The 14,168-nt window shown below is 45.6% G+C and overlaps 1 protein-coding gene across 3 annotated transcripts in view; it reads right to left on the reverse strand.

Annotated features, from left to right (window-relative positions):
* The window catches only part of LOC126262746 (chromosome partition protein Smc-like), a 52,127-nt gene that overhangs the window by 25,020 nt on the left and 12,939 nt on the right, over positions 1–14,168 (reverse strand). For 2 of the 3 annotated variants that reach the window (XM_049959555.1, XM_049959557.1), the window contains exon 3: positions 4,336–4,513. In XM_049959555.1, coding sequence (XP_049815512.1) covers positions 4,336–4,513 — 178 coding nt within the window. Of the gene's footprint in view, positions 1–4,335; positions 4,534–14,168 lie in introns of all 3 variants that reach the window. The other variant, XM_049959556.1, reaches the window with a different exon arrangement.

The following is a 14,168-nucleotide window of genomic DNA, read 5'->3' on the forward strand; positions in this document are numbered from 1 at the left end:
CAGAGGTGAAGGCTTGCCAGTCTGACTTGTTTTAGCTCATCTGGTTAGCATCCGTGGGCATGACACCGGGGGAGTGACAAGAAGATGGGGCAGTTGTCACTACCCCACAGGTGGATAGATGGGAAAAGGCCAGGACTGCAAACCGAGAGATCAATGGCCGAATATGTGCCATGTGCCACACTGAAATGTGGGGGCACCTGTATTTAAGAGGCAGAGGTCGAGGTCGAGTTCGAGTTGTGACAGTAAATTTTTGACATCTCTGCCTCTGCCAGTAAGCACAGTGCCACCCGACAAGGGGTTATGGGCGTTAAAACCTCCCAAAAATTGGAAAGGTTTAGGGAGTTGATCAATCAGTGCAGCCAATACGTTCAGGGGTACCGCACCCTCTGGAGGGAGATACACGTTGCATCATCCTTATCTTATCCTGACAGCCACAGCTTCAAGAGGGGTTTGAAGGTGTACAGGCTCACTACATACCGAGTTTAGGACATAAATGCAAACTCCACCTGACACTCTAGCACTACAGTTCCTGTAATATCCCTTATAGCCACAGAGGGCAGGGGTCCGCATTGGCGGGAAGCAGGTTTCCTGGAGGGCAATGCAGAAAGCAGATGTAAAGCTTAACAGTTGCCGTAACTCAGCCAGGTGGTGGAAAAAACTGCCGCAATTCTACTGGGGGATTACGTGATCGTGAGACTGGGAAGGCATGAATCACTCCCTGAGGCATAGACTGCCTCATGGTCACCTGCTGCCATCAGATGAGTACCTCTGTGATTGATGTCCATTGTGTCTGAGGGCCCAGCAATGTCTAGGTCCTAAGTGGACACCAGAATCACCACCTCATTCTCAGACACAACTTGTAGGTAGTGGTGATGTGGGTGCCACCGCAGTGCCTTGGTTCTTGTGGGTCTTTCTTTTTAGGTTTTTCTTGCTGCTCCTTACGTTTGTCCAGCTGGGAGGGCTCCAGCGATTCAGTCTCAGGCACTGAGGAGGACCGTGAAGCCCTATGACCTGTGGTTGCTTCAGCCATTGGCAGGTGTCAGCTTTGCCACTGGTAGGAACCCAGGAAGGGAGTGACCCAAGGGATCCCTTCCTTGCGAGAGGAGCCACAGAAGACTTACGCTTCTCTGACTGAGAAATGGGGACTGATGTCCCCCAATTGTTGGGAGGGTTTTGCTTCTAAAGTAGGGTGCGCAGGAGCAACAGGGAGGGAAGTTCCCCCCATCCTCAAGAGGGCAGGTGGAGTCCGACAGCTCCGACAGCCAACTGTACGTGGTGGAATGGAAGGTGGTAGAACCACTGTAGTAGGTTGACGTCATATGCACAGGATGTAGCCTCTCATTTTCTCTTAGCCTCAGTGTAGTTCAGTCAGTCCAGGTTCATGTATTCCATTATTTTTTTCTTTCTGGAGAATCCTGCAGTCTGGCAAGCAAGGTGAATGGTGCTCTCCGCAGTTGACACAGATGGGAGGTGGGGCACAGGGAATATTGGGATGTGAAGGATGTCCACAATCCCGACAGGTGACGCTGGAAGTAAAGAGGAAGACATGGCCGAACTTCCAGCACTTGAAGCACCACATCGAGGAGGGATATATGGCTTTACATCACAGTGGTATACAGTCCCCCTGACCTTCTCAGGTAATGTATCACACTTTAAAGCTAAGATGAAGGCACCAGTGGCTACCTGATTATCCCTCAGATCCTGGTGGAAGCTCCGGAAGAAATGGATACCTTACTACTCTAAATTGGAGTGCAGCTCATCATCAGACTTCAAAAGAAGGTACCTGTGAAATTGATACCCTGGACCATATTTAAGTTCTTATGGAGATGTTGGAAACAGAAACATCCCCCAGCTTGTCACAGGCAAGTAGTGCTTGTGACTGGGCAGAGCATGCTGTTTTGATCAAGACTGACCCCCAACTGCATTTCAGACAAGCCTCCCCAAACTTGTCCTATCAACGCTGCACAAAAAACTGAGGTTTCATTGACAAGAAAGACTTCCCATCAACTCTTGTACATACAAAGTACTGGGGTGAATAAACTTTGCTTCCATCCTTAGCCTGGCATTTCTCCCATGGTGCGACCAGGGGGGGGAAGGTGTGGGGGGAGGTGGGGAGGGGGAGGTGGGGGGGAAGTGGGGGGGGGGGGGGGGCAAGGTGGGGGGGAAGGTGGGGGGGGAAGGTGGGGGGAAGGTGGGGGGGAAGGTGGGGGGGAAGGTGGGGGGGAAGGTGGGGGGGAAGGTGGGGGGGAAGGTGGGGGGGAAGGTGGGGGGGAAGGTGGGGGGGGGAAGGTGGGGGGGAAGGTGGGGGGGGAAGGTGGGGGGGGAAGGTGGGGGGGGAAGGTGGGGGGGGAAGGTGGGGGGGGAAGGTGGGGGGGGAAGGTGGGGGGGGGGGAAGGTGGGGGGGAAGGTGGGGGGGGGGGAAGGTGGGGGGGGGGAAGGTGGGGGGGGGGGAAGGTGGGGGGGGGGAAGGTGGGGGGGGGGAAGGTGGGGGGGGGAATGTGGGGGGAAGGTGGGGGGGAATGTGGGGGGGGGAATGTGGGGGGGAATGTGGGGGGGAAGGTAGGTGGGGGGGAATGTGGGGGGGAAGGTAGGTGGGGGGGAAGGTAGGTGGGGGGGAAGGTAGGTGGGGGGGAAGGTAGGTGGGGGGGAAGGTAGGTGGGGGGGAAGGTAGGTGGGGGGGAAGGTAGGTGGGGGGGAAGGTAGGTGGGGGGGAAGGTAGGTGGGGGGGAAGGTAGGTGGGGGGGAAGGTAGGTGGGGGGGAAGGTAGGTGGGGGGAAGGTAGGTGGGGGGAAGGTAGGTGGGGGGGAAGGTAGGTGGGGGGAAGGTAGGTGGGGGGGAAGGTAGGTGGGGGGGAAGGTAGGTGGGGGGGAAGGTAGGTGGGGGGGAAGGTAGGTGGGGGGGAAGGTAGGTGGGGGGGAAGGTAGGTGGGGGGGAAGGTAGGTGGGGGGGAAGGTAGGTGGGGGGGAAGGTAGGTGGGGGGGAAGGTAGGTGGGGGGGAAGGTAGGTGGGGGGGAAGGTAGGTGGGGGGGAAGGTAGGTGGGGGGGAAGGTAGGTGGGGGGGGAAGGTAGGTGGGGGGGGGAAGGTAGGTGGGGGGGGAAGGTAGGTGGGGGGGGAAGGTAGGTGGGGGGAAGGTAGGTGGGGGGGAAGGTAGGTGGGGGGGAAGGTAGGTGGGGGGAAGGTAGGTGGGGGGGAAGGTAGGTGGGGGGGAAGGTAGGTGGGGGGGAAGGTAGGTGGGGGGGAAGGTAGGTGGGGGGGAAGGTAGGTGGGGGGGAAGGTAGGTGGGGGGGAAGGTAGGTGGGGGGGAAGGTAGGTGGGGGGGAAGGTAGGTGGGGGGGAAGGTAGGTGGGGGGGAAGGTAGGTGGGGGGGAAGGTAGGTGGGGGGGAAGGTAGGTGGGGGGGAAGGTGGGGGGGAAGGTGGGGGGGAAGGTGGGGGGGGAGTGGAAGACTATTTGGGGTCTTATTTCTTGGCACTGAAGTTAAACCTTGACTGTTTAAAGACTGCTGGTGTTTGACCACCAGCAAGGGACGACATACTACACTTCGTGGCATGTCATCCGCCCTGATGCCACCCACTCCGACCACGGGCCCTCCCCACAGGCACCACCCAGCTGCAGCAAAGGCCACCTGGCAGAATGGCCATTGCTGGAAGTCCCAATGCCCCAGGGTGCCTGGCATTTACTACTCGGCATATGTGGCGAGTTAATGGCGCATGCATCAACAGAGCAATTCCTGTGTGGTCAGAGGGCTATAACCAACAGGGTACATGGCGGCCCCACCACGACAGATGAGCTACCATGCTGGATATCAGGTGCAAATAAGCTACGAAGTCCATTATCGTCGACTGCGCAGAAAGCGATACTGTGCAGAGGATGGAGGAAGATGCACCCAGGAGGGTGACCTCGCCCAACAGCTTGAGAATGAGCGGAAGTGCAGATCCATGTTAACGAAGGATGTGAGTAGTCTCAGCGCACGATAGACACTATGCAGCATGCTGAAGTTTACAAAGTTTTCACTCAATGCTTGATGCCTATTATATTTTATTATACATTAGTCATACATGCAGTGTTTTAGTGCAATAAAATTCAGATTCACATTTAAAAATAAAGTTTAAAAATATCCACAGTCATGTGTAAAGCTAACAAAATAAAATGTAATGAAACAATTTCTTAACTTAATAAATCAAAGAAGGAAAAAACATTACTACTAAAAACTTAAACTAAGTTACCAAGGTTTTGTGTTGCAAGCAAAACCTTTTCAACAATGACTCTTGACAAGTTTATTAAAAGAAATAGCCCTACTGATACTAGAGCTTCAAAACAGTAATTCAACTTCACCTTCAGATTTAATTTCCTTGGTTAATTTCTCAAGGTACATAATTATCTGATCAGCATCATTATCAGATTCCAAGTTTATTTCCTTCAGTTTTGTCAAAGTTTCTATTGCTTCTGCTGATACAGTATGTGGCACTTCATACCTGCTCCCAAGCTTTTCTTTTAACCACTCATGTGGGAACTGCAATATTAAACAGATTCCTATCAAACAATTAATCATCAATTTTTTGTTTTGTTTTAAAAAACATTAATGCTTTAAAAAATTACTTAAAATAATGTTTTAGGGAATAACGTGACCACTGAGACCGGGGCACTGATGGTTTTACTGCCGTCATACTCGTGATCAGTTAACACATGCGGAAAGAAAAGTTCGAATGCACACAGGCTACGGACACACTAACACTTATTTTTCTTTGGTCCATGGAACAGGTCACAATGTATCTCATGACAAGGCATATGTCAACAAACTATCTCAAGAGAGTGTTTGTGCATACAGTTTAATCAGGAAAGCACAAGGCAATGAGACTGGTGCTTAACAGCAAAGTAATTACAGATTTAGTCACCACACATTTGTAGTCTAGATCACTCAAATAAAATAAGTAGGTGATTTGGACTGCACTGATGAAGATCCAATGTCATGAAATGGTATCAACAAAAGTGATCAGAAATTATGCTGACTCTGCAATGTAATGACTAATGAAAACGTGCTAGCCCAGGACTGGAGAGAGTGCTAAAAGACTTCGCTATCAAATTCCAAGATACGTCTTTAAGGGAACAGATCATTAAACTGGAACATACTGTATGCCTCAGATGACATAAGCACCAGTAACAGTATCAAACGAGAGGCTCAGTAACTGCTGCAGTTCAAACAATTTATTTCCTACTTAAGTAGACATTAGATTAGGGCTTAACAGCCTTGAGCCTGTAAATATGAGAGAGAAGACTTTATGAAGGGAAAAACTGGAAGTACGCTTATCAGCAGGGTTTTGTGCCATCCAAACGGTTCTGTAGAGGTAGTGTTCAGCAGCACCCTTTTACGTAGTAGTATAGCGTAGAACGTAAATTCTCTGCAATCTGTGACTATAGGAGCATGGGACCTTACAATGGACAAGATGCCATTGGTTGGAATAGTGAAAAGGGTGTCAGTGTCACTGATATCACGTCTGGGGTACTCCATTTGCAAGACTACAAACCTTACATTATGCCTCACTGGTAATGTGCTTTCAGTGTCCCATCGACAATTTTGAGGCGCTGTAAGCCATTTTTAAGTAATTCAACACAATGCCGCCCAAGTTAATTTTCAAATTCATGCACATCTATTAGTAACGGTCACAGTGTATTGTCATCATAAAACAAGTCTGCAGTCCACAAGGATTGATGCCTACCTTAAATAAATGAGATGTTATTCATAAAACACAAACTGAGCAAATCAACTGATTGTATAGTGTGGACTGACTGATAAGTGACTGGAAACTGCTTGTAGTGCTTGTTTTAAAAACACATAAGAAGGATTTTGGAAAACAAAACACAAAGTTAACACCTTTACAATATTAGCATTAAAGGTAAGAATATGTATGTACGTATGTACAAACACAGTGAGTACCATGCCTGTAATATTTAGTTTCTGATAACAGTTTTTTACTAACAATCAACTTACAGAAATATAATTGCTCTGTGCAAGTTCTTAAACCACATTCACTCAGCTGAGTCTGTCAGCTGACTTTTTGTGGCAATAGTGGAAAAATGGTACTGAAATTATTCTCATTGCTATCACAGGTGCTGCAAACACTGTTGCAGCCATTGTTTAATGACGTGATCATTTCCCCTACTGAATTTTTCAAAACAGCTCGGCTCTGCCACTTTTTTCCCCACAATGCACTGCATAAGACGTGACTCTTTTGGGCTTCAGCGGTAACTTTCTTAACAGCTTCAATGTTGAGTGTTTCAATTGCAGATTAATTTTTCTTTTAATTTTTATTCTCAGCTACACAACCTTCAGTCTGGGCCCATATCTATTATAAAGGGTTGAAATGGCAGTGTTAAATGGCAGCCAAATTTCTGTACACCAAATCACCTATTTCGCACCTGGAAAAGTTATTAACTCCACGAGATCCACCTTTTTAAGATTATCACTTACTTTGAAGGCAGCCAGTCATCTCCTCCTTTCACTTTGCCACAGCAGGTATCTTGTTAACTACAGGCTGATTCAGAGGAGTATCAGGAACAACTGCCAACATTCATTCATATATTAGTATTAGAGTCTAAGAACCACTCCACTTTGTGATACTCTCCTGAATTTTTTGCTTTAAAAAGTTTAGGAGGAAACCTTATGAGTTCATTCAGAAGAGTATGTCTGCCTTCCTTACTAGACAGTCACCTGTGTCACAAGTCGAACCACTCTAACATTTACCCCACAGTTTTGCCTTATGAATTAGAATAGCTATCCCGCTGGTCCCCCATCAGCAGCTTAAGGCCATAGATACATCTACTGTGAAAACCCAAGGTTATGCAGAACTGTAAGTAGTGTCCCACTCCCTTATGTGTAGTAATCTGCAGAGTGTCAGACATTCCTTTACGGCAATCTTAAGCATGGGGGTATTATCACTTCCTCAGCAAATTAATGTATTGTCTTAGTCTGCTTATCCACACATTTCCCCTGATTTGCCAGCTTCCTCTTCTTTCCCACGTATTTGCTTGCCAATCTTCACAGCAGTCTGTTTTCATTCAAACCTGCAGTAGCTCTTGCAATCAACATGTTAACCCATTCACATACACTGATTAGAGCAGCTGTTGTGCAGTTCTGCACATTACGGTACAGTGACGAGTACACTGTTCGAAGAAATGTTGATGCAACCTGTGACTTGCCTGTAGCTTGTTAGTTTCTGTAATTGTTCTTCATCCAACTGTTAGTTTTAAAACTTGTGAACTTTAGGCAATAATCTGAGCTTAATTGCATTTAGCCTGTGTTTCAGGAGCCAAATACATGACAATTTAGCTCACCCTTACAAAGCAGAAGCAGCAAGAAAAGCAAAAACATTTGGTAAAAATATTGTTATTCCTATCACAAACCTATGGGTGAATTGACAGAAGTGGGCTACTATTTTTTCTTTGTTGAAGTAGGCAACTAACATGCAAACAGTTTTTCTCAAATGACATACAGCAATCCCCTGGCCAAGAGAATGATGTCTATGTAACTTTTTAACTGGCTGCCTGAAACAGAAGAACAGCGCAGCATGCAGCAAGTATTTTCATGGTGGTGGTGGTGGTGGTGGTGGGAGTTTCCACAGTATGACAACTGTGGGTTGTTGCTCTGGCTACAGATCTCACGAGATTGGCTGAACATGTTTTGTACACCCAGCATGAGCCTCACCTTACCACTTTGTAAATACTAAAGTAAATTTGAAGAGTTATATCTTATCAAGCTGCCACCACTAAACTTTCAAAGTGGTCCTAACAAATTGTGCAAAATATAAAATGAGGCCCAATACTGCTCTAATAAAACCATCACTATATGTAAGAGCTGATGATAATTTGGGTTGAGGGGATGCTCAACATCACGGTCATCAGCGCCCTGACTAAAAGACAACATGCAAATCTCATTGGTGGGGATGAAGGCTGTCCCCACATGCGGAGGAGTTTATAATGTATTAAAGTCTGCCATCCTTCCCCACCAGTTTAGTGATGAGGCCTGACAGTTCACACAAAATTTCACCACTCTTAACACTGGTATCAGTGTCTGCGAGGATGGTGGACAGATCTCCAGCAAGACCGAGGGCTGCCCTAATATCAGCATACAGAACACATGTAGCCACAATATGCTGAACTGAAAGCGGTACGCCACAAACTTCACAGAATGGTGGATCCTCCCACCAGAGGAGGAAGCTATGTGTGAACGGGCTATGCCCAATGCGCACTTTGGTAAGCAAAACCTCCTTCCAGTGACGAGGCTGACATGAAGTGTGCAAGCCTTTGTGGTCAATTTGAGCGACCGCAGCTTGTTGTCTGTCACCTGCAACCATTGGCGCATGATGCATCTGTCAGATAATGAGATAATGGCGTGCAACAGGATGGGGCATTGACTGGCAGCACCATCCCAACATGCTTCCTTGGCAGCTTTGTCAGCCATGTCGTGACCCTGTATCCCAATGTGGCAGGTACCCAGCAAAAGATCACCACCTTGCCACAGCGTTGGAGCTGCTGTAAGGAGTCATGGATGCGCTGAATCAGCGGGTCTATGAGATACATTTGGTGAAGTGCTTGCAGTGCAATAAGTGTGTCAGAACAGACAAGAAAACTCCTACGGTAATGTCTGAACCCTCTCCAGTGCCATCAGAATGCCATTTAACTCTGCATCACAATTTGTAAATTGTTTGGGAAGACACACTTTAAAAACCCTATCAGGGAAAACAACAGAACAACTGAGAGTCTTCCTCTGCTAGGATCCATCTGTATAAATAACAATAAAGCTATGGTACATACTTAAAATGGACAAAAACAAAAGCTGTAAAATCCAAATCTGGATTACAACTTTTCATGTATTGTGTCAAGCTTAAAATCACTTTGAGCCTCTGAAGACACTAAGGCGGCAGTGCGTTCCATCCGTGGGTATGTATTTTCATGCCTGAGAGATCCAGATCCTTAAGACAGTCTGTAGCACGTATACCAAATGGTTGGGTCGCTTGAGGTCAATTCCTGATCAGTCGTTGGAAGATGCGTTGGATCACTGAACTACATGCCAATGACTGAGGTGGCAAATTTTCAGTGCCTGTCGGGCCAAAAGGATATGTTGCTGAATCCAGAGTGGTGGTTCACCAGCCTCTGCACACAGATTGAACTGGGCTGGTCCAAAAGGCCCCAGTCGATATCCGAATGTGCTCATGGTGGACAGAATCTAACATGCGGAGGTAGTACGGACGGGCCGATCCGTAGACCATCCTGCCATAGTCTAAGTGTGATCGAACAAGTTCCCTATAAAACTGCAGGAGGCGGGACCTGTCAGCTCCCCAAGTTTATCTGCCAAGTCGTTTCAAAATGTTGAACAACTGGAAGCTCTTTGTTTGTAAGTCTTTCAGGTGTGGGAGCCATGTTAATACCAAGTCAAATAAACAACCTAAAAAGCACACAGTGTCTTGAAAACGTAAAATACGGTCCCCCACTGTAAGCTATAGTTGGTTAAAACTCCAACGAGCACTATTAAAATTGACACACAGTCTTCTCAGGTGAGAACTGAAAACCAGTTGTCTGGGCCCAGGTTTCCAGCCTCCTAATGGTCAGCTGTAGCTGCGTCATCCTCGTAAGATCAGAGTAGAAGATTGCAAAGTCATCCACAAACAAAGATCATTTGACAGGGCTCCTGACGGCAGAGGAAATGCCATTGATAGCGATGGCAAACAATGTGACACTGAGGACACTGCCCTAGGGCACACAATTCTCCCGAACATAGCAATCAGACATGGCATCGCCAATGGGATAAGGAAAATGCCAGTTCTCGAGAAAGGATTGGATCAGGGCCCTGATGATCAATCAACAGTCATCATTCCACCAAGGTACAGGCCTGGGGATGGACTCAGTGGCAGCCCTATGGATCTCATGAGTGATATGGGACACCGCCTCCTGTGCACAATCCTTTCGTTCAAAAATAGCCTGTTGATTGTACTGTAACCAATTTTCCCTTTTATCATCCACCTGCGTGGTCTCTTGTTGGCCACAGTCCTAGTCTGCAGATGGATCCACACTGTGAAGTGGTCACTAGAATGTAAATCTGGAGCCATTTCCCACTGAACTGAGTCTGCAATAGCTGGGAAACAAAAACAAAGGTCAATAGCTGAAAAAGACCCTGTAGCTGTGGAAAAGTGAGTCATCTGACCCACATTCAGAAGGCAGATATTCTCAGAATGGACAAGTCGCTCGATCATCCGACCCATGGAGCAAGTAGTAGCTGAGCCACACAGCACATTGTGGGCCTTTAAGTCCCCCCCAAGGAGGAATGGGCATGGGAGTGCTTGGAAGAGGTCTGCCAGTGTGTCTGCATCCAAAGAGTCATTGGGGGCCAGGTACAAAGAACACACTATGATAGTACAGGGTGAGAGAACTTTCACAGCAATTGCTTGCATGGTCATGGTAAGAGGGATAGGAGAGGAGAGGCATTTCATGAAGGAATATAGCCACTCCACCTTTAGCCCAGTCTCCAGTAGTATCGTCCTTCCTGTATATGTGGTAGCCCCATAATGCAGGTGTGTCTGTGGCTGTAAGAAGTGTTTCTTGTAAGCAGATGCAGAAAGGTTTCTCCTGGACCAGCAGCTGTAGTTCTTCCAAATTTGAGCAATATCCATTCAAATTCCACTGCAACACAGAAGTTCCTCTGGAAGCTATTGGTTAGCAATAGTGGTTCTTTTCTTTATTCCTCTGAGGTGGTGATTTACCAGAGAGGTCGGGGGAATGTTAGCCAGTTCCGTACACTCTAGTTTCTCTGGCAATCCATATCCTGAAGAGCATAGTCTCCATCAGAAAGTGAGAGAGCTAGTCAAGCCAAAGGTTTACCTACAACTTCCTTGGACTTAGAACTACTTCTCAAAGGATGTTTTCTTTACTGACAGGAGGAGGCAGTTGCCTGAGCTGTGGGGATGGCTTAGTTTGCTTCTGATGTTGTGGAGTGGTATGTGGCTTAGGTGGTAAGCCTACTTCTGACGGCTTCCGAATGACATCAGTTGCAAGTGGCCAGCCCCACAGGGGCCCCACGAGACAGGCAGAGGCCTGCATGCCTGAGCAAGCCTTATACAACTGGGGAGGGGGGGGGGCAGCAGGTGACCCAGAGTTTGCCCCCTTAAGACTGTTTTACCTCGACATCATTCACCTCCTCAGCACATAGCACACCTTGAGGTTGAGGTTCTTTTTATAAAGGTGTGTACCTCCTTCACATTGCAGGTGGTGAGGCCAAGACCCCCATTCTCTGAAACACACAACATAACTGTTGCTCCACTGCAAGGTGGTCACTTACCAGTCTCCAGCTCAGGAACCCCGAGGTCGCCAAGCCCGTACTCAGCGAATGAATGCTGAGCCCCTGATGGGCGCAAGTCTAAAGCCAATTAACTGATCACTAGAAGCTTTGTGAGTACCATAATATAAAAGACACATGGGAGCTGTTGGGAAGTTGGCTGAGGAATAAAGAAAGAGAATGTAAAATAAGGAAAACTGTATCAGAGGAGAGCCAGCAAGTAAGTATCAGACTACAAATCCAAAGATAAAGAGTTCAATCCTGAGGGACTTCCAACAATGATGTGTTGAAATAAAAAAAGTCAAGTTGCACTGTGGTTTGGAGTACACAGTAAAATGCAGGTCCCATGTGGAGTTTCACTTGTTTGTTTATAAATATTGGAAACATTCTGGGCAGATTAATGGTACTTTTTTCATGTTTTCTGCAGCTCGTTCTTTTACATTTCTCACAGATGTCATTGGTCTTATTTCCTCTGTGTATTCTAATCTGACAAGTCTTTCACCTCTTATCTGTCCAATGCTACAGCCACTGTGTTCAATAGTCTTTCTTGCTCCTAACCCACCTTACATGATTCCCCATTCACGAGTGTTTACCAACTGAAGAATTAACACCTTTTTCAAGTAATTTTTGTTTCTTTGGTTGTAGATGATCCACACATTCATTGCTGCCATGTCTAAGATGTTGTGAAATACATTAATTGTTCATCTCCTGTAAGCAACTTTAGTAGAATATTTAAAAATCATTTGATCACATCTACACCATATTATGCATAATTACAAAAGGTAATTTTATTTTACAGGTCCATCTTGATCACAAATTTTTATATTTCACTTTGACTGGTTTTGGCAACTGCCCTCTTCAAATCTATTACAAAAACAGGAAGGTGTAACCAACTAACCTAGTTTGCTGACAATCTATAAAAGTCCTGGTGCTACATAAGAAAGATAAAATATTTGCATGTATACCAGCTAGACATACCATAAAATATTCTGATGTAGTATTAACATCAAAATAAATATGTAGGTACATGGTTAAGTGCTGGTAATGATCAGAATGCGTCTGGTATTTATACAAGGAAACCGAGGCTTAGCTGTTAGTTTCAAGACAATTATGGGATATAGGTTAGAATTTTTGTTCTTCATGCAATTAGGTGTTTCTCCTAAGTCTTGCTCATTGTTCCTACTGTGGTCATTTTCTTCTGTAGAGGTCTCTTGTCAGACTGAAGCAATGTGAAGTTGTCTTGTCACATTTGGTTGTCTGGATGGGCTAACTTCTTACCAAGGTATGCGAAGGTATTGAAATTTACTCTTTGTCATGTCTGCAGCTATTCAAGACAAGTTCGTATTTGTCAGATCTGTTTGGTATAAATTGTGTAAACCTGCACCTTGCTTCACTTTGAGATAACTGGTCATTAATTGTAATATTTTTAACACGTTGGTAACAGCGGAAGATGTTTTGTATGAGCTTGTTCCGTACAGCGTCTGTCCAGTCTGTCATAAATAAAGATTACTTAATGTAAGCAGCTATTTGGTGTGTGCACTCTAACAATCACATAAAGATCACTAATTACAGTAACACAAAGGCATTTACATAGTCTTTTTCCTCTACTCCATATATGAGTGGAACAGGAAAAATCCTTAGTAACTGATGCAATGGAATGTACCCCCTGCTATGCACTTCAGTGATTTGCAGGATAAAGCTGTAGATCTATATGTAAGGATTAGTATTTAGCCTTTACTGGGATTTCATGTTTTAACAGCTCTACATCCATCAATGGCACATTGTGCTGCAATGTTGGTATTACTCCACAATAATTTACCAGTTGATCATACTGAGGTTGTTCAATTATTACTATTTTTGTCTGATTTGGATTGTAAAGGAATGTGAAACTACCCGTCCTATGTGGAGACCAGTGATGGCACTGTGTGCAAATCACTGGCGATGTTTTCTTTATTTTAGTTAAAGAAGTTGTTCCAACAATTACACTTTGCCAATTAATGATCGTCCTGTCTGTCGAAAAACAGCTAGCACTTGTTCTGCCTAAAATGTTGTACAAAATAGGAGCAGAGAGAATTTATTGTTTATAAGCTGAATGTGTTTGTGAGATATTTATGTAGGAGCAAGCCCAGATTTCAACGAGAGGCTCCCCCCCCCCCCCCCCACTTCCATGTCGAATACTTACTAAACTGAGAATATTGTAGGGAAAATATTAGCCTCTGATATGTCTAAACTGGGGAAAGAAAACTGCCTAGACTTAAGAGTGAACAAATGTTTAAGTACCAAAATAATGTGTTGAATATAGCAATCACAGGGATGACTGCAGGGGGGATGGAGGGTGGCAGTACAAGGATCTCATGAAAACCTCTCTGTACTATTTGATGATTACTCCGTATCTAATCGACCAAGTGGTTTACTGTACGTAATGTCGATACCTGCGTAAAAAAAAAAAAAATCTTTATTCGCTCCCAGTTTTGCTAAGCTGTGTAATATCTGTCACAGGATGAAAAATTTATTCCTTGATGCTTGAAGTAAAGTAACAATTGCTGCACCACTACATCAGTTACAAAAGTGGTAACTTCATGTTTATAACATATACATCCTAACGCTACCTAAAAAACAATTACTCAAAAGATGAAGTATAAATGAATCTATTGCGACAAATTATTACACTGGAGGAAAATCTAATGGCACAGAAACTGGGGGAGTAACTGGCTCTCTTCCATGGTATTGCAAAGTATGTTCAAGGGATACGAAAATTGCTGAACAGGAAGGGAAGATTAGAGCCTTTAAGGCTGATATGGATATATAAAATGAACAACTGTTTGGTAAATATGACTGAAGC

Source organism: Schistocerca nitens, chromosome 6, assembly GCF_023898315.1.
Source record: "Schistocerca nitens isolate TAMUIC-IGC-003100 chromosome 6, iqSchNite1.1, whole genome shotgun sequence".
NCBI classification, from domain to species: Eukaryota; Metazoa; Arthropoda; class Insecta; order Orthoptera; family Acrididae; genus Schistocerca; species Schistocerca nitens.